The 20,754-nt window shown below is 45.2% G+C and overlaps 2 protein-coding genes across 4 annotated transcripts; one reads left to right on the plus strand and one right to left on the minus strand.

Moving 5' to 3' along the window:
• Positions 1–530: 530 nt before the first annotated feature.
• Positions 531–13,389, plus strand: LOC114792219 (integrin alpha-X-like). Its single transcript, XM_028983138.1, is given in 31 exon segments — positions 531–947; positions 1,070–1,187; positions 1,282–1,376; positions 2,165–2,220; positions 3,112–3,226; positions 3,301–3,431; positions 3,518–3,663; positions 4,265–4,418; positions 4,967–5,099; positions 5,169–5,242; positions 5,313–5,442; positions 6,386–6,534; positions 6,667–6,711; positions 6,713–6,811; positions 7,129–7,329; positions 7,716–7,846; positions 7,922–8,082; positions 8,840–8,994; positions 9,080–9,208; positions 9,292–9,365; positions 9,504–9,636; positions 9,863–9,985; positions 10,414–10,499; positions 11,002–11,088; positions 11,290–11,350; positions 11,430–11,531; positions 11,692–11,748; positions 11,831–11,938; positions 12,015–12,113; positions 12,185–12,295; positions 12,365–13,389. Coding segments are annotated over 31 exon segments (3,438 nt in total). The 5' UTR covers positions 531–883; the 3' UTR covers positions 12,476–13,389.
• A 706-nt stretch (positions 13,390–14,095) lies between these two features.
• On the minus strand, positions 14,096–16,180 carry pttg1 (PTTG1 regulator of sister chromatid separation, securin). Of its 3 annotated transcripts, none has more exons than XM_028984647.1 (5): positions 16,101–16,180; positions 15,551–15,710; positions 15,249–15,473; positions 14,604–14,753; positions 14,096–14,246 (listed from the first exon to the last, which is right to left on the minus strand). In XM_028984647.1, exons 2-5 carry the CDS (start codon positions 15,636–15,638, stop codon positions 14,176–14,178), a joined length of 534 nt encoding a protein of 177 aa, XP_028840480.1. In that variant the 5' UTR covers positions 15,639–15,710; positions 16,101–16,180; the 3' UTR covers positions 14,096–14,175. The 3 variants fall into 3 exon arrangements, with proteins under 3 accessions (XP_028840480.1, XP_028840481.1, XP_028840482.1); XM_028984648.1 differs by having other exon boundaries at positions 16,054–16,172; XM_028984649.1 differs by having other exon boundaries at positions 15,551–15,699; positions 16,101–16,132.
• Between the last annotated feature and the right edge of the window lie 4,574 nt (positions 16,181–20,754).

The raw sequence follows: 20,754 nt of genomic DNA on the forward strand, positions 1-20,754 counted from the left end.
TGAAAGAAATAAACCCAGAAAGAAAGACCTGCAATATTTCAATTATAGGAATTTGGTTTTAATAAACTATTTTCATACCAAAGCACCGCTGCAAAGGTCGGTGTGGTTTCTGCCTCGCTTCTTTTATTGGGGGGGGGCGTTTCTCGGCCCGGCTTTTTGCTGAGGTCCGAGGACGGAGGACCAGACTGCGCTGGATCGGTTCTGGCGACGGGTTGTCGGAGCAGAAGCTTTCATGCACAATTCAGATACGGTAGATGGGACGCCGGGTTGCCAGATCCGCGGCTTTCATGCACAATTAAAATACGGTAGATGGGGTGCCAGCGTTCCGGCTCGGTTGCCAGATCCGCGGCTTTCTTGCACAATTCAGATACGGTAGACGAGGAGCCAGAGTTCCGACCTGGTTGCCAGATCCGCGGCTTTCTTGCACAATTCAGATACGGTAGACGAGGCGAAAGAGTTCCGACCGGGTTGCCAGATCCGCGGCTTTCTTGCACAATTCAGACGGCCGTTTTATTTGTCCCCCTCGTAAATCATACGTAGGATGTTAGTGCTGTGGGCTCAGATCACTTTAAGTGTTTGTAAGACGTGGAACTATAATACAGGGTTCTAAAAATATTGTGAAATGCTTTACCGATACTAAAGGGAGCTTGAAGTCGTAACGTGTGCTGTTCCGGTTCTCGGCGTGCACCCCACGTCCATCCTGAGTGAAGACCCTCCCCGAACCTTCACTGTCGCTCTGTGTCGTTCACAACGCATCACGGAGCGCAGCTCTTCATGCTTACTAGAATTATTATTATATTTATACATATTTAAGTGTTTTAACATTTTTGCGTATGTTATAGTGTCTCTACGTGTATTAATTTTAGGTTTTTTTTTTTGGAAAATGGTTGAAGTGGACACCCGAAAGTCGACCGGAGAGCACTTGCTGTTAGTCGTCTTATTGCAGTGTGAGTATCTGTCCGGGGTTCGAGCTCCGTCCTCTGGTAGCTTCGTATCAGTGTGTGTTTAAATATGATTATATGAGTTTATATCTGCTGGCCAGTTTAATTTCATCTCTCTCTTTTTTAAGTCCTTTTCCATGCTTGGGGTTTCAATGTGGACACCGTGAAGCCCAGGATATTTGCCATGGACGCCGGCTCGTATTTTGGGTACCGAGTGTGTCACTTTGGCCCAGAGAACTCCGGCAGGTGGGAGATGTCTTGTGAACTGGGGTCCTTGTCAGGTTTGGTGGCGAGAAGGTCGTGAGAAGTGGCCTGACGGGTTCTCTTGTCTTCCTCTCAGCGTGCTGGTCACCTCTCCTCTCCGCCTCAACGGCGCTGGTGGGGTCTACAGATGTTCCTACCACGACGAAGGCTGCCGGCCCCTGCCCGTGACAGGTAGGCGCCATGTAGGGCTTCACATATGCGCCGTCATTTCACATCCGAATTTCGGGCCATCATATTTTTTCCATTAGGGTCATTATGACCGGTTGTGAAAGTCTGTGTCTGTGGGGGAGTGAAACAGGGGTGTAATGGGCGTGTCACCGTCCCCACGGGACATTTTCTGACCAGTGACGTGACTCGGGCGGTTGCTTAACGAGACCGCTACTTGGCCTCGGTCGGGAAGTGACTGTGAAAAGGTCCAGTTCATCTCACTACTTTACATTTTTACATTTTACATTTACGGAATTCATCAGACGCCCTTATCCAGAGCGACTTACAATCAGTAGTTACAGGGACAGTCCCCCCCTGGCCCCCCGCATTGTTAAGTGTCTTGCTCAGGGACACGATGGTAGTAAGCGGGATTTGAACCTGGGTCTTCTGGTCTAATTGCCATGTTTTCAGAGTCACACGATGTGGACTTGCAAAACCCTTTTCAGTTCCTTTTTACTTCATCACAATACATTTCATCCCGCTTCCCTGTTTGGTGTTAGGATGGTAGTTGCCTAGCGGGTAACACACTCAGGTTCAAACCCCACTTACTACCATCGTGTCCCTGAGCAAGACACTTAACCCTGAGTGTCCCCAGGGGGGGGCTGTCCCTGTAACTACTGATCGTTAGTCTCTCTGGATAAGGGCGTCTGGTAAATGCTGTACATGTAAATGATGTAAATGTTTAGCCCGTTTCCATACGAGATATGGTTTCTAGGCCTTGCAGTCTACCTGTTGGATTTCTTTTCCTCCAGTGAAACCCGGGACCGCGTTTGGACTGTCTCTGGCATGTGCGGCAGAGCGAGCTGTGGTGAGTGGCCCGGCATCAGACTGAGGCAAGGCGGGGGCGGGGCTTCCTGTGTCTTCCTATGTGAGGAACCCTGATCAGAGTTCAGGTTCTCATTTCCACGTGTTGTCAAGGTGGGGTGGGCAGTTTTGACTCACAAATCTGTAGTCGCTCTGCGAAGACTTTCACTTCCCGGTGAAGTGAAATCATGCTTCCGGTTCTGCGAAAGTAAATCTGCTCACACACACACAAAAAAATTAATCAATATATGAACCATGGTGTTATGAATAGAACTTCTTTCGTTTTAATGGACAATGATGTGGCATGATGTACTGGGACTTTAAAGCCACATCAGTAGTATAAATAATGCGTGGAGACTCTTTTATATTAAAAGATATTAAATCTGGGCCAACCGACTCGAGTCAGGGGGACCGTGACTCCAACAGAATAAAATATGGTCCGACCTTCTAATTGATAAATGATTCAAGTGATATGAAACGAACCAGAGGGTCACCACAGCCACCACCACCGTAACAACTACAGCTACAGGGATCTTCAAATGGACCAGTAACATCGTAATGGACACGTAATGTAGACCATGACACTGGACTACACTCTGGACTTCTCCAACCCTACAACCGTAGGACTTTTTTTTTTTTTTTTTTCTCTTATTGGACAAATCATCACAAACCCGGCACTGACACCACTTGCAGGCTCACTCTACCCTCTACCCTTCTCTGTATCACTCCTTCCCATGGGTTCTTCCTTTTTGTGTGGAGTTTTTCCTTGTGTGCAGACGGGTCAACTGTGGGGGGGGTCAACTGTAGGGCCTGTCAAAGCCCATTGAGACGTACCGTATGTGATTTTGGGCTATGTAAGAAATAAAATGTTGATGTTGTTGTTGATTTCCTGTAGGTGTGTGGGCCACGTCTCACACAGGAGTGTAACCACCTGAACTACCTGAATGGCGTCTGTGTTGAACTGGGACCGCAGCTGAGCCAGCGGCGCACGATGAGGCCGGCGTTTAAAGGTAGAGTAGAGCCCGGGGCCGCCCGTCCGGCCGATTCTCCGCAGCTCGGGGGTGACCGAGCGCCTGTATTTCAGAGTGTCGGAACTTCACCATGGACGCGGTGATTCTGTTTGACAGCTCGAGAAGCATTAGCCAAGCCAACTTCAAGACCATGATTGGCTTCATTAAAAACGTCATCCTGATGTTTAATGAGCCCGGGAAACAGGTGAGTTGAGAAAGAAGATGTCTGGCCGTCTAGACGTCTTTCAAACGTTCCCACATCCACGCTCCTCTGCACGGTCTCCTCTGCAGGTGGCAGTAGCTCAGTACGCTACCAGTTACCATGCTGTCTTCAACTTTGAAAACTTTGCTGCCAAGGAGGACGTGATCAGACTGATGGACTCGGTGACCCATCATGAGGGGAACACTTTCACACCCTCAGCTATAAACTATGTGCTGTGAGTTCATTCTGTCATGCAGCTTTATCTCATCTTTATCAAAGGTCACGAGGTGCTACTTTATTGTCTGTTTCCATGGAAAATTGTCCATATTTAGCCTTAAAACAGAGTATAAATGAAAGAGTAAATGTTAAAAAAAGTCCCTCAGCAACCAAACCAGTCTTTCGGAGGGGATTACTTTTGGTTAAGAAGGAAGGAATGAATATTTGGAGTGAAATTTTCGGAGTGTATTAGAGTTCTGTTCTATGTGGTGGTGTTGTGGTTTGAGATCTCGTATGGCCTGCGGGAAGAAGCTCATTCTCTCTGTGTTGGACAGGGCGGAAGCTCTTCCCTGATCAGGCCGCAAATCCAGACCAGCCTCAGTTCCAAATTCTCTTCGGCCCTCCTGAAGAAGGACTTAACTGCAAAATGTAGTCCACATGATATGTGACATGATAATTGGTGGTCACTGACACACATTAGAATAAATAAAACTGGACTGGGTTGGTCAACAGAAATGGCTCAATAACTTTGAAATGGAACGAAATCTGAAATTCAAACAGAAGTTGTATTGAAAGAATGTTTGTCCTTTAATGGTCCCGTCTTTTTCTCCACGCTTAAGCGAGAACATGTTCACAGAGGAGAAGGGGATGCAGAAAGACTCGAAGAAGCTCTTGGTGGTGATAACTGACGGCAAGTCCAACGATGACACCAAAACTTTTGAGGAAGTTCTGCCTCTGGCTCAAGACATGGGTGTCACAATATTCGCTATAGGGGTAAATACGTTCTTACTATACATATTATGTTCTCCATTGTGACATTATAAGAATATTATCACCTTCGCCTTCCCGTTGCCAGGCTTGAACTGTAGCATAGAAGTGCATCAGGCCTTGAGTATCGACATATGACCATGTGGGGATGCTTATTATATTAATAATGTCACTATAGTGTCTCCACTGGGTCACTGGTGGCCCAGTGGGGAAGGAAGTGGACTCATAACTAAAGGGTTGTGGGTTCAAATCCCGAACCGCCAAGGTGCCACTGATGTCCCCTTGATGAAGTTACCATCTGCTCACTCAGGGCGATGCAGGTTAAATGCAGATTTAGTTGTGTCACATTTTGTTGTCACTGTGTGCTGTGACTTCACTTTTTCAATTTCACATTTTTATGTTACCCTTAAAAGTGCAATAACAACCTTTATTTTCTGAGCGTGTCATTGGATTAATGGGATTAGCTCATTATAGGATTAGTTGTCAAGCTTTGATCTCGGGGCACATTTGTGTTAAATTGTGAACGTGATGATGAGTCTGTCCTGCCCTCTCAGGTGGGGAAGGAGTATTTAACTGAAGAGCTGAAGACAATTGCTTCTTCCCCGAAGAACGTGTTCGAGACGGAGAGTTTCGATGCTCTAAAATCAATTCAGAAAGAGCTCAGGGCGAAGATTTTTACCATCGAAGGTATGAAAACTGGGACCTTGCAAATGCCCTGACGGTGCAGAAGCCTACTAACATCTGTCTGTGTCTCAGGAATGGATAAGTCCAACTTCAGCTCGTTTGAGATGGAGCTGTCTCAAGGCGGCTTCAGTGTAGTTCTGTCCGAGGTGAGCGACGCCCACCTTCTCCCCTCCCTGTGTGTCTACATGTTCACATGTCCACATCCCTTTCTGGAAGGAAACCAGCGCGTTTGGAGCAGTGGGGGCATTCTCATGGTCGGGGGGGATTGAGGAGCTCGGCGCGGAGGCCAACTCCACCTTCATCAACGCCTCAGCCGAGGAGAAAGAGCTGAGGGACTCTTACCTGGGTGAGGACACCTTCAATATTGGTGTGTCTTCATTCTTCAGAGAGAAGCATGCTGGTCATCTGTATGTAGAAGAGGAGGAACTAACTACCCACCTGGCCCTGTTGGAGTGAATCTATTTTGGACACCCAGAGGTTTTTAAAAAGGGGAGGAGCCTGTAGGTGTGATTGATACAAGCCTGGCGACGGTTTTGTTTAAAAAGCTCACATTAAAAAATAGTGTACAGGCCAAAAGTTTGGACACCTTCTCATTCAATGTGTTTTCTTTATTTTCATGACCATTTACATTGGCAGATTCTCACTGAAGGCATCAAAACTATGAATGAACACATGTGGAGTTATGTACTTAACAAAAAGTGGAGACCTGGCCTCCACAGTCACCGGACCTGAACCCAATCCAGATGGTTTGGGTTGAGCTGGACCAACAAGTGCTAAACACCTCTGGGAACTCCTTCAAGACTGTCTGAGAAGCATTTCAGGTGACGACCTCTTGAAGCTCATCGAGAGAATGCCAAGAGTGTGTAAAGCAGTAATCAGAGCAAAGAAACTAGAATATAAAACATGTTTTCAGTTATTTCACCTTTTTTTGTTAAGTACATAACTCCACATGTGTTCATTCATAGTTTTGGTGCCTTCAGTGAGAATCTACCAATGTAAATGGTCACAAAAATAAAGAAAACACATTGAATGAGAAGGTGTGTCCTAACTAGTACTGTATGTTGCCTGTACTGTAAAAATATACATTGAAAATTGTGAAACAGATCAATGGCATTTTCTGTCTGGACGAGCTGCATGAGAAACATGGGTTGGTGTAGCAGCAGTTGTGGTTTGTGGTTTACAGTGTTGTGCGTCGTTTTGCTCTTTCACCTCTTTTGCACGCCACGTTTTCTCGAACCACCTTGCGACCTCTGCTAAATTTTGCGCTCTCGGCCGGTCTGTATCTGCAGGGTACTCGGTTGCCGTGGCGACGCTAAATGACCTGCTTCTGTACTACGCCGGGGCACCGCGGTACAAACACACCGGCGTGGTCCTGGGTTTCCAGAAACTGCACTCGAGCCAATCCTGGAGCATCACACACAGGATACATGGCGCTCAGGTACAATAAAGTTTAATTCCACCACCCTGAGGTCAAAGGTCCAAATCTGAGTGATCCAGCACCAAGGTGATGGGAGAGGTGGCGCGAGGGAAAAAACGTTTGGAAATTGTCGTTTGTCATTTCCTGTCACAGCTGGGCTCGTACTTCGGAGCAGCGCTCTGCGTGCTGCAGGGGGGGGGTCCGCCCCCGCGACGGGTATTTGCTGGCGGTGGGCGTGCCTTTCTACCACAGCTCAGGGGTTGGAGGAGAGGTGCGCGTTTGTCGGTTAGACACAGGGGTGAGAGATCAACACACACACACACTCATGTACTGGACATTTTTATTTTACCCTTCTCCGTCTCGGTAGACTCATCACTAAAAGTTCTCTTGTGCCTTAAATAAATCATATAAAAGAAGATTAAACCTTCAACCCTTCAGCCTCAGCCAGTTGTTCAGTGTATCAAAGAAGATTTCCATATTGTGAATCCTTTAGCAATTATTCTTATAATCTGAGATACTGGATTAGCCCTATTTATTTTTATTGAAGTTAAATTAAATTTTTTATTGAAATTGAATTTTTTTGACTAAAGCTTTTTCTGAATTGATCTTGCACAGACCCCCAACTGTTCCCAGACCCTTCGTGGCCTGGCAGGGAACGAACAGGCCCAGTTCGGTGTGTCTCTGTCCTCTTGTCCTGACCTGAATGGAGATGGTTCTCCTGAGCTGGTGGTGGGCGCTCCCCTGGAGAGGCAAGGGAAGGGGAGCGTTTACATCTTCCTGAGCAGCTCGGGTGGCATCAGCTCCACATTCAGCCAAGTATGTTATTCATGTGGAGTATTGTGAAGATTAGCTCCTGAAAATCAGAAATTCAACATAAATTTCAAATGAATAGAACAGGATTCACAGTACAGAGTTGTCCAGTTTCGTAAAGGTAACTTTCTTTTCTGTTAAATTACCTTTTTGAAATGCTCCAGCTTGTGGCTTTGAGCAGATATAAGATACATATCAGATGCTTCATTTTCAATGAAGCCTTGTGAAGAGGCAACTATTTTCTCACAGATTTTGCTGATTGTTTTTCAGCTCTGTGGAGGAACATGTAATTTTTTTTTTAATTTTAGAAGTTTCTTATCTTGCTGAAAAGATAGATGTGAGAATGTAGAGATGTGATGTTTTTTCTTTCTGTTCCTCTCCATGTTGAGTAGAGGATTGAGGGCTCAGAGGTGGATAGCGCTCTGCGGTATTTTGGCACCTCCCTTCACTCCGCGGGCGACCTGAACTCAGACGGCCTGACCGATCTGGTGGTGGGATCCAAGGGAGTGGTGACCATCTTCAGGTAGGAGGTATATGAGGAGAAGGGGAGGTCCGTGTTTGTCTCAGGCACTGACCCATCCACCCATTGCTATCCCAGGTCCAACCCGGTCATATGCGTGAATGTGTCTGTGACCCTCGACCCTCCAGTGATTAAGCAGGATAACTTCCACTGCTCCGCCCCTCTGGTCCTTAGTACTCCAGTCTCCAAAGTCACTGTGTGTCTTCATCTCAGAGAAGTTCTGAAGGGGTCGATACAGGGTGAGTTTTCCCAGACAGACAATATTTTACACAACGTCCATATGAATGAGTGTGATCTGTAACGTTCCAATATTGCTCCAGCAGAAACAGGAAAGCCACTGAATCACTTTGTTGACCGTCTGTGACCTGATGATGATGTCATGAATGAGTTGGAAATTTGATTTCTTAATACTTGTAGACATGTCCAAGTAGCTAATCTTTTCACAAAATCAACAAATGCTGTAAATGTAAATAATGGAGTTACCAACTTGTGAATTCTATCCTGAATCCACTTAGTATTATGTTATGTGTGGAATGTATTTACAGTGATAGTGAAGTGACAAAACACGGTGCACACAACGAAATGTGTTCTTTTGTGCACCAGGGAGCTTTGTGTGGGGACGGTACTGTGCTCAGTGGCACCTTGGTGGTTCGGGATTCAAACCGGCAACCTTCAGATTACGGGTCCGCTTCCTTACCCGCTAGGCCACCACTGCCCCACATCAGGGGAGAGAAGACTGAAAAGACTGCACAAAGAAGAAAACTTTCTGTTCCTTTATCTATCAGGACAGATATCAGGTCACTATAAAATGAAAGCAGAGACATGAGCCTCTGAGCCTTTTTGCTGGTTTGCTGGAAGGGGCTCCCGAATGCATTCATGTGTGATCTTATCATTCTTTCTTGTGTTATGATTATCAATTGGGGGCTCGTCCGGGATTATCTCATCTGGAGAGAGAAAAAGGAGAGACGAACATGTCATGTGTTTCTGTTTCACCAGGTCCTCTCAGGGCTGCAGTGTCCTTGAGGCTGGAATTAGACAAAGAGTCCAGGAAGCCACGTTTGGTTTTCTCCCCCAAGTCAGCCTCCTCTCGCTGGGACCTGAACCTCACCAGTGACCAGCCTTCCTGCTGGGACGTCACCATCCTCCTCCCGGTCAGTGTGACGTACGTCCGCGGCGTTTCATGTGACAGGATGTGTATGTGTCAGACGTTCTCAGTGGATGATTGTGCCTCTGCAGGCCTGCATTTCAGACTACCATGATCCAATTCTTTTCGGAAGACTCTCTGTGGCTGGAGACGTGATCTCAGGAACTGACGGGCTGAGGCCTGTGCAGTGTCCCAACTGCCTCGACTCTTTCAGTAAAAAGGTCGGTGTGAATGCATGCGTGTGTGTCACTCAGTGAGTGGTGCTGATACAAACATCTAAAAGAATGAAGGCAATTTGCTTCAGGTGTTGCTGGAAAAGGTGTGTGGTGAAGATCACGTGTGCATCTCGGACCTTCATGTGTCGCTCAACTTAACCAGGTCAGGCTGTTCATGTTGCTTTTTCATCTGTAATAATATTGTCAAGATATTTGAAACACAGACAAATCCGCAAGATACTGATGGAGGAGAAAAAGTTGATTTACTTTTTGTTAATATACATTTTTTTCCCTTTCATAGTTCGATGGTGGTCAGGACACCAGGTTTCCCTGTGGATGTTATCGTGGACGTTACTAATAATGGCGAAGATGCGTCAGGAACACAGTTGAAGCTCCGCCATCCGTCCACTCTGTCCTTTACTGAAGCCTTGCGGGTCAGAACCCCACAGATGGACAATATATTCAAGCTGTAGAGCAAAAACACGAGTTTAACGTGGGTCAGGAAGGAAGGGTCACCAATTTCAGAGGTTTCCTCCCACAGAATTGGTGATGCTTTTTTTTCTTCCATGTGAAAGGGGATTTATTAAAGTGTGTAATAATGTGCCCCATAGCCGGGATGCATTACTCGTTACTAATTGAGTCCTTTCTGTTCACCTTCAGATCTCCGGAAAGGGTGGTGTGTGGTGTGATTCTGTCAGTACAGAGAAGGAAAATGTCACCCTCATGCATGTCGCACACACTGTGTGTAACGTTGGTACCGCTGTCCTCAGACAAGGTGCAAAAGTGAGTTGACGCTTCATATTGAGTTGTCTATTGAAAATTTGAATCATTTGATTTGAGTCATTCTAAAGAGGCCTGAAGTGATTGATTTCAGATGTGACCGAACCAGTCTTAACTGATTTCTGAATACATTGCCTTGAATGTATTCTGTTATACAGTATGAAAAGTATTCCAAATAATTTTCTTTTGCAGCATGTCTGGGTGGTACATTTTTGTCAGTTTCTTTTTTTAGGGACAATTTGCATATCAACATCAACATGAACAAAATAACGACAAAAACACATGTGCGTTGTCAGAACATGCATCTCAATTACATTTCGACCCTACTGCATCATCTTGTTTTCACACAGCCCCTCACATTCTGACACACACTGGGTATTAATGTTTCATTAACAGGACTCTAAAAAATGTATTGATGATTTTGTTGCCAGATGAAGCTGCGGATATCATTTGCCGTCTCTGACATCATGTCTGTCCCGTGGAGGAGCATGTGGCATGTGAATGTGACAGTTATGAGGTTTGTGGTGTTGCTCTTTCGTAGAAACAATGAAAAATAAGCAAGACACACACGCCGGTGTAACGAACTTGACTTATTTCCAGTATTTCTGTTCCTCTGCTGTGACCAGGTGCCATTTACAAATCCACTGGCATCAGAGTGCGAAAACTGAAAACTGTATAGAGCTTTCTGAGAATGGGCCCAGGCCAAAAGAGAGGGCATCCCGTTTACTGATTAAGCTTAGCCTGATAGCCTAGCGGTTAAGGAAGCGGCCCCGTAATCAGAAGGTTCGAATCCCAATCCGCCAAGGTGCCACTGAGCAAAGCACCGTCACCACACACTGCTCCCCGGGCACCTGTCATGGCTGCTCATCAGGGTGATGGGTTAAATGCAGAGGACACATTTCACTGTGTGCACCGTGTGCTGTGCTTCTGTGTATCACAAGTGACAATCACTTCACTTTAATTCAGAGTGACCTGAAATTAATCAGTACAGCTAACTACTTCTTGCATGTGTCCAACAGTAAGAACGAGAAGATGGACACCTTGCTGGACAACTCGGCCGTGGCTTCGGTGGACGTCAGGCTGCCGGTCAACGTGATGGTTCAGGAGTGAGTCGTCACATTTACATTTACAGCATTTACCAGACGCCCTTATCCAGTGCGACTTAGTCAGTAGTTACAGGGACCGTCCCCCCCTGGAGACACGATGGTAGTAAGTGGGGGTTGAACCTGGTTCACAGGCGAGTGTGTTACCCGCTAGCTTCAGAGTGAAAGTGTCCTAATTCACGCCGTTTTTCACATTGTTCGTAGGGGGGACTCGACCCAGAATGTGGTGTTTCCAGAGAGGACGCAGCTCAAGCACACGTTCTCAGTGAGTCGGACCCGCTCTTCACGTCCACACTGTTCGCGCTGCAGCTCAACCTCGCCATTTCTGCGTGTGTGTGTATTAGGTGGTAAATCTGGGTGAAACGGCGCTGCCCGTGAACGTGACGTTTGTGGTGCCGGTGGAGATGGACTCTGGGTTCGGGTGGAGTGTGACGCTCACGGCCACAGTGAGTTTTTCTGCGGAAGGAGATGCTGTCGTGGGCGGGAAATTGCACAAAACACTTCTGACTTGTGCTATTGCACACTGAACACTTCCTCTTTTTTCCTGTGTGTGTGTGTGTGTGTGTGTGTGTGTGTGTGTGTGCGCTTCTGTGAACATTTTTACAGGAAAAAAACACAACAAAGTGTTCAAACCTACAGCAGCTTTCAAGCACAGAATCAAACGTGAGAACCTGATTGACGTGTCCAGATTAACTGTGTGTCTGCTGCTGGATGCCACCCTGACCCTTCGTTCTGAAATCCTCAGCACTGTGACGCTGCTGTCTGTCATCGGTATGGCTGCACCATAGACCGGCTGGGCGAGCGCGATCCAGTGGTCTTCACGTTCGCGGGGAACGTCAGCAGGACCGCGGGGGTAAATCTGGGCCCGAGCGCCTTCCCTCATCAGTCCGGCAGCTTCCGAGCTCAGTTCCTCTCTTGCTGTGTCGCAGGGCGCTGGCGTTCAGATTAAAGCCCAGAGCTGGGCGTTGTTGTCCTTCGACGAGTCGCTCTACACCCAGTACCCCGCCGACGGCGGCCTGCTCCGTTCGGTGAGTGGACTTCAGCGCGCTGTCCTATTCGGGACAGATCACCAGTCAGCAGCGGCTTTTCTCTCCCTCAGATCAGCACAGAGGTGGAGGTTCCCTCGACTGGCCCGGCCGCGCTCATCGCCACCGTCAGCGTTCTGTGCAGTCTGATCGTCCTGGTGCTCGTTTTGGCAGTTCTGTACAAGGTCAGCAGGTCGAACGGCAGCTTTCATGGCGCCAGGCTCAGCACCTCTAAACCCTTTACTCCTCCGCAGGTTGGTTTCTTTAAGAGCCAACAGGAGACAGTCATGGGCAGCGACACACCACCTCAAGGCGACGCTACGGCTCCCTCTGCTGGCAAAGATGCAGATCAGCCTGTAGGCTGACAGCAGCCGTTCCGGTGGCAGTATTTATCCATTTCCTCACACTACCTGCTGTACAATATGTAAATACTGTCGATTATGAATGCCTTTTATCTGAGCCCAACATGCCTTCACATCTTATTTATTTCACATCTTAAAAATTTCCAAATTTAGTTCCCTACATCCCCGGCACTCTGCATGAAGAGTAAACTCATATCAGTAGTGTGTGTGTGTGTGTGTGTGTTTTGTGTCACAAAAGAGTGAATCAGTTAAGCAAATTCCTATTGTTCAATGCTGATTTACATATTTGGTTTATGTGTGCACATAATTTCTGTCTCATGAAGCATTGTTTTGTTTTTTTTGTATTTCTGAAAAGTGGCAAGAATAATAATTGGAAATGCAAACTATATATAATTTAGCATCTGTTTTTTCATAGAAATATTAGTAAGGATATTACAGAACAGAACTAAATACGCAAACATGAGAAAAGCACATTTTTCTAGCTCAGCTGCATTGAAAAGTTAGGTCTGATGGTTAATAAATGAATTAAAAAAAAAAAAAAGTACGGAAATGCATTTGCATTATATTTGCGACATGAAAGAAAAATGTTTCATCTGACCGAATGCTTTGTTTTACTATGCTGACAGAAGTGAACGATGCCACGTAAACCTTAATAATACCCATTTAATACCATACCCATTAATACCGTCTGGACCTGGATAGAATACTTAAGAGTGACCATATTTGCATCGCCCAGGAAATCGATCTACAGGGGAAAAATCTGATCGAGCCATACTCAGCATTTTGCCACTTCTCCACAGGAACGTGTAGACGTGTTTACTGCTGAATAACAGTGAAGTGTGAGGATTGCTTTAGGGTCTGAAACAGTTTTATTTTTTTACTTTGCTATAGAATATTAAATGTTAATGTTTCCCAGAGGACTGTCTGTCTGCTCTCTTTTACTCCTACATGAGCTGTTTATGGCAACATAACTTCAGCCAGAAGTGCCCTTATTTTCAAGTGCATCTATGGTCCAGCACACATCTGACCACATCATGATCTGCCATGAAAGTCTCTATATTTATATAAAAAAAAAAAAAACAAAAAAAAAAAAAACACACGAGCAATGTAGAAGGCAGGATTTACCCTTATCCCACAGTAACTTCAGATAAGTTGCTAAACTGAGACACTGGAAGTCAACATTAACAAATGGCCATAATGAACAATATATAAATGTATATATGTTTTTTGGGAGTTGGAAGTGGGTGGGGTCATGTTTGTGTTTAAGGGGCATTAGGCTCTACACCTGGGTGTGTTGACAGGAGGGGGTTAAAGAGTCCAGAATGAGGATGTAGGGCGAGTGAGAGCAGTTTCAAGTAATCAACCATTAGAGCATAATTCAAATGTTAAGGAACCTCTTTCAATTATTTGAAATAAATAATAATAATTATTGCAAGTTGCTCTAGACAAGGCGTCTGCCAAATGCTGTAAATGTGAACGATGTACCGAAAGCAGAAAATTATTTCAGGAAGACATCTTAACCAGAGGACCCCTTATTTGATAATCAGCTTTACAATCCTTGCAGAGACTCCTTCCTGAACTTAAAAAGTACTCAAATGACTTAAATACTCAGAGTCAGTACAATTTAAAATTATGAACTTTAATAATTAAAAAAAAAAGAAAAAAGCCACACAGACTATTTACTAAAAGAATTTTATGAATCTTCAGACAAAGTCTTCTTCAGGAGGAAAGTCCACAGCCTGGAGGATGAGCTCAATCTCTTCTGTGAAGTCAGCTGGTGAAGGGGCAGAGGGGAAAGGTTTAAAAACCAAAAGCAGCCAAACAAAGTTCTTTTTTTTTTTTTTTTTTTTTTTTAAAAGCTGCAGACAGCAGTGGTATTTCACATGGAGTTTTAAAATATGAAAAACACATCACTGGAGTCAAAGTAATTCCCGTGCCTAAAAATCTGACAAAAAAGGTCCTGAATGAAAGCATAAAAGCACAAACCTGATTAAACCATAACACGCTGGCGATTGATTGGTGGGTAAAACGCACAAATATGCTGCGCGTTGTCACGGGTAAATGAGTTTTGCCGATTTGGACGCAGGACAACAGCCTTCAGAAATCGGTTTGTGCCCACGCAGGTACGTACCTAGAGACATTCGGTCGGGTCGAGGTGATCGGCAGCGATCCAGAGCGATGTCATCCTCTACTGGGACTCCATCCCACGAGACTGCAGGAAGTCCAGCCAGGGGCAGACGACTGAGGTACAGCACGTCCACCACGCCGTGCTCCTCAAACTCTGAAACAGCATATGTTAAAATAGATACAAGACTCAATGTGTGTCATTTACGTTCAAAACTATGAATGAACACATGTGGAGTTCTGTACTTAACAAAAAGTGGAGACCTGGCCTCCATAGTCACCAGACCTAAACCCAATCCAGATGGTTTGGGGTGAGCTGGACCCCAACAAGTGCTAAACACCTCTGGGAACTCCTTCAAGACTGTTGGAGAAGCATTTCAGGTGACGACCTCTTGAAGCTCATCGAGAGAATGCCAAGAGTGTGCAAAGCAGTAATCAGAGCAAAGAAACTAGAATATAAAACATGTTTTCAGTTATTTCACCTTTTTTTGTTAAGTACGTAACTCCACATGTGTTCATTCATAGTTTTGATGCCTTCAGTGAGAATCTACCAACGTAAATGGTCATGAAAATAAAGAACACACATTGAATGAGAAGGTGTCCAAACTTCTAGCCCGTACTGTATATAAAAATAGAAACAGCAGGGACGTACCTTCAGGACAGTAGGGGAACATCTTCTCAATCTCGGGGTACTCCTCCTTACAGGGTTCGAGAACCTTCCCATGTACTGCAGGCCTTGGTCCCGCCACTGGAGCCTTAACCTTCCGAACATCGGAGATGATCTTCAGCGGGGTGCCCACAGAGTTGTGCCTCGAAGGCAGAGAAAGGCCATGGTTCACCTTGGGCGTCTTTGAGCCTTTCCTAGAGAAAGCTTCTCCTTCAACATTGACGAGCACATTAAAATCCAAAAAAATACATATATGATACAGATTGAGGTAGTCCTGAACACTTTACCCGGATGTGAGGGGATCCGGGAGAGCGGTTTAACCCCTGCGCCGCTGTACGTGCTGTTCTCCTGATCCAGGTAAACCGCGGCGCTCATCCTGCCCGTCGCTGAGACCAGGTGCTACGGGACACTTTGTAAAAAATGGAACAGCCACAATCTACGGAAAAACTGCAGCGTCACACAGAGTTAGAGATAAAAGCCAAGCAGAGGCACAATGACAAATCACTTCAACAAAGACATGCACACACAAAAAAAATAATTTCGTCTAGCACTTAATTCCCCTGCATGTTCTATTCTTGACAAGTTGGGCCTTATCAGGGCTCTCATTTATGTAACTCAAAATCAATAGAAACCGAACGAGAATTGCTGGTGTCTTCCTCTTGTAAGTCGCTTTGGATAAAAGTAAAGAAAAGTAAAGAGCCAGCAGTGCCGGGGTCTGGGGGCATCATTCAAACGCATATAAATACCGACCAGCAGCTACAGAAAATATAATATCCTGCCATTATCTTACGTTCATGTAGCACTAAACAACGTCAGAAAGACCCGCGACGCCGGTACCTGTCGAACAGAAGCCACAAGTCAGCTGATTCGGTGTAGAAGAGCTTAACACTTCCACGCTGTCACCTCGACAGCAACCGCCGCGGCTTTTAAAAAACAAAGCTCGGTTCTGATTGGTCAAAATTCACGACGTCAGAAGCCATGTGATTGAAACCGACCAATCACAGCCCATAGGCCCTCTGTGTGACGAAACATTTCAACGTCATATTTGCACAGATGCACATTAATAGCAACAAGGATTTGCAGTTCCCTTTTAGAATTCTGTGCGATATGTGAAGTAAATTGTGGGAAATTTACATTGTCATGGCAGAAAAGACAAGAGCAGCAAAAAAAAAAAAAAATAGCATAAAGACTATGCACAGTAAAATAGAAAACGTTCACTATACAAATCAATAATATAAATAGTATAATAGTAAAAATAAATCAAAAGAACATAATGAAATAAAACCAAATAAATAAATGTGTGCTTTGCATTTAAAATAAAGAGAGAAATAAATTAATAAGTTCCACTAAACAGCCCATAATACATAATGGGGTGGTAGTAGCCTAGGGGTAACACACTTGCCTATGAACCAGAAGACCCGGGTTCGAATCCCACTTACTACCATTGTGTCCCTGAGCAAGACACTTAACCCTAAGTTGCTCCAGGGAGACTGTCCCTGTAACTACTGATTGTAAGTCGCTCTGGATAAGGGAGTCTGATAAATGCTGTAAATGTAAATGTAAATGTAGGGGTAACACACTCGCCTATGAACCAGAAGACCCGGGTTCAAGTCCCGCTTACTACCATTGTGTCCCTGAGCCAGACACTTAACCCTAAGTTGCTCCAGGGGGGGGGACTGTCCCTTTAACTACTGATTGTAAGTTGCTCTGGATAAGGGCGTCTGGTAAATGCTGTAAATGTAAACCACATACAAGTGCATTTTCTGTTTAATTTTTTCTATTAATAACAATAATAGATAATTATTTTGTATCTATTGTGGAAAGAGAAAATTATTGCAGCATAACTTACTTCCAGACATGCCATATTTAGATTACAGAATTGTAGGAAGTTGAAAAAGGCAGAATCCTAAATTAGCTCAGACAAGCTCAACACGAGTCTCTTGACCTCTGGTACATTTGTTTGGAGGAGTGAAGGTGAGGATTTCAAACCCAAGTATGGGATCAACTATCAAGCATGGTGCTTGTAGCATCATGCATCATGCCCCAGTAGAGTGGTCAAGAATTATACCAGGATGTCAGAAGGTGTAACTTGCTAATGGACATTCAATCAAACGTTAGTTTGGCTGTGTTTATATATTTATGCATGTGGTGGGGGGCATGGGCAGTGGTGGCCTAGTAGGTAGGGAAACAAACCAGTAATCAGAAGTTTGCTTCCGGAAGCAACCCAAGAATGCGATAAGCTGTCAAGCAGGGTGCTCATGCAGTGAAGTGAAAGTGATTAATTGTCACACGTGACACACCACATCACAGCACCGAGTGCACACAGTGAAATGTGCATTTAACCCATCCCCTGAGGAGGCAGTGGGCAGCCATTACAGGCGTCCAAGATCAGTGTGGGGGGACGGTACTTTCTAAATATCAGTTCGACTGTAATTATACACTGCTCAAAAACACAAAAATAACACATAGTCGATCTGAATGAATGATATGTTCTTATTAAATACTTTGTTCTTTACATAGTTGGAGGTGCTGACAACAAAATCACACGAAGATGTTTGATCGTAAGATGATCGACAAGGTGTATTTCTGGGCAGCCCTCCTGCTCTTCTCCATCGGCACAGTGGCCATCTTCCTCATGGGCCATTTCAACCAGGTCCCAGGTGAAAACAAGAGATACAGTCCTTAGAGGAACATTCTGGGTAAAATCTATAACAAGAACTCTGGTGCCAAGATCTTACTTCTATTTATTTTAGTGTGTATGTAAATCCGTCGAACTACTGAATGTATTTTTTATCTAATTTATCAACCCATGAGGGTCTGAAAATTACTGAAACACTGAAAATTAAAGTGGAAAAACACATTACAGGCTGAGTCAACTTTAATGTATTGTCCTTAACTTGAATGTATTGTCAAAAAGAGGCTCAGTAGTGTGTGTTGCCTCCACGTGCCTGTATGACCTCCCTACATCGCCTGAGCATGATCTTGATGATGTGGCGTATGGTCTCCTGAGAAATTTCCTCCCAGACCTGGACTAAAACATCCACCAACGCCCCAGTCTGTGAAGCGACGCAATATTGAGAAGCTGAGCCTGCTGGGCCTGAACACATCGTTCTGCAACTGGATCTTGAACTTCCTGACTGAGAGACCTCAGTCTGTCTGGAACGGGAACAATATCTCCTGCACAACCACACTGAGCACTGGAGTTCCTCAGGGCGGTGTGCTCAGTCCAATGCTGATCACCCTGCTGACCCATGACTGTGCAGCAATGCACAGCTCCAACCACATCTTCAATTTCTGAAGATCTCATCTCGGTACCTAATGGCAGTCTTACTACCTCTGGCTGTGCAGCCCCCCAAAGAAATGACTCCCCACACCATTACAGACACACTGCCAAACCGGTCATGCTGGAGGATGTTTCAGGCAGCAGCAGAGCGTTCTCCACGGCGTCTCCAGGTTCTGTCAAGCGCCCGTCACATGTGCTCAGTGTGAACCTGCTTTCATCTGTGAAGAGCACAGGGCGCCAGTCGTGGATTTGGGCTGTAAGCACAACCCCCACCTGTGGACGTCGGGCCCTCATACCACCCACATGGAGTCTATTTCTGACTGTTTGAGCAGATACATGCACATTTGTGGCCTACTGGAGGTCATTTTGTTCCTGCTACTGTTCCTCTTTGAACAAAGGGGGAGGTTGCAGTCCTGCTGCTGGGTTATTGTCATCCTGCAGCCTCCTCCACGTCTCCTCATGTACTGTCCTGTCTCCTGGTAACAACTCCATACCTCAGCTCGCATTGATGTGCCATCCTGGATGAGCTGCACTACCTGAGCCACTTGTGTGTGTTGTAGACCACCAGAATGAAAGCACAAGCAGCGTTCAAAAGTGACCAAAAAATCTGCCAGAAAGCAGGGGGAACTGAGAAGTGGTCTGTGGTCCCCACCTGCAGGACCATGCCTTTATTGGGGACGTCTTGCTAACTGCCTATAATTTCCACATGTTGTCTATTCCATTTACACAACCGCATGTGGAATTCATTTGTAAGTCAGTGTTGCTTCCTTCGTGGACAGTTTGATTTAATAGAAGTGCGATTGACTTTGAGTTACATTGTGTTGTTTAAGTGTTCAGTTTTTTTTTTATTTTGAGCAGTGTATACAAAGCAATATACAACCTCACAACTTTAACCTACCCACATGTTGACCAGAGGCTCTCCCTCCTGGTCCCACGTTGAACCAACAGAAGCTGGATCACATCTCTTTTCACTGGAAATGTTCCATTTGTTCTCTGATGGACTGGCTACACTGAATACATGGCAGTAGAAAATATGATGATATGCGTTTGTCCGACTGAAACTGTACTAAAGCAAACTAAAGTCAGACTTACGCACTCACACAATGCCACTGATAGTCAAGTTAGTTCTGTGTGTTTGCTACACAATTCCATCTCATAGGATTTGACCCGAATGAATAAGTTGCAACGTTACCAAGACAGACATACCATTTACTGGGTAATATTAAGGTACCAGCTGTGTCCTATATGGATATTTCGCTAGAGAAATACAAGCAATGGATGCATTCGTGAATCATTAAATTCCTGTTATTTCAAGCTGTTGTGTCATTACATCCAATTCCATAGTGGTATGAAGAGTAAATGCCAGAAAGCACACTTTACTGCTGACTGCAATGTCATTGGGTGTCATTGTGACAAACATTAACCCTAACCTGTTAACATTAACCATTCAGCAGAGGTCTTTTACAAGGTATATAATATGTGCATTTCTTACACACCCATACAAGAAGACACACAAAAACACAGAGCACTGGGGAGTCTCATTCCTTTATTCCCTCTGTTTGCCGTTGTGGGAGACAGTTGTGAGTTTCTGATTCCTAATAGGCCAACGCCTCACCTGGAATGTGGTTTATTCATTAAAAATCAGGGAATGACATGGTGTGTGTGTGTGTGTGTGTGTGTGTTTGTGTATGTGTGTGTGTGTCTGTGACCAGCAAAGTGGAAAGGGGAATGACCTCACGGCCATTCATTGCGTTGTGTGGGTGTTCATTGTGTATCTTTAAAATCCGATGTCTTGTGTGAGGTTTTTTTTAAGAGTTTGAAGGCTGACTGTGGTGAATTATAGAAGGCCAAAGAGACCAAGGGGATGGCTTGATGGAAAACATAGAAGAAGCGAAGGACATAGCCTTGAGGGGATCCTTCTCACATGATGCTCTGTCCATGAAAGATGAAGCAGGAGCTTTAAAGTCCATGCTTGCCTGGAAAAGAAGATCAAACCTATGCTGCAAGAACCCCTAAAAAGAGACACCACTGATGTGCTGGTGGGGATATCTGATCAGTCAAAAATAACCCACTGAAGAATGCACAAAAAGTGAGGGAGGTGTTTGTGAATAATAGCAAACAGAAGAAAAGACACTTCCTTGTCAGAGTGCTCTCCAACCAGGAGCCACCAGCTTCAAACATTAACCAGCAGGTCCTTATTCTCCCCAG

This window comes from Denticeps clupeoides, chromosome 6 (assembly GCF_900700375.1).
Source record: "Denticeps clupeoides chromosome 6, fDenClu1.1, whole genome shotgun sequence".
NCBI lineage: Eukaryota > Metazoa > Chordata > Actinopteri > Clupeiformes > Denticipitidae > Denticeps > Denticeps clupeoides.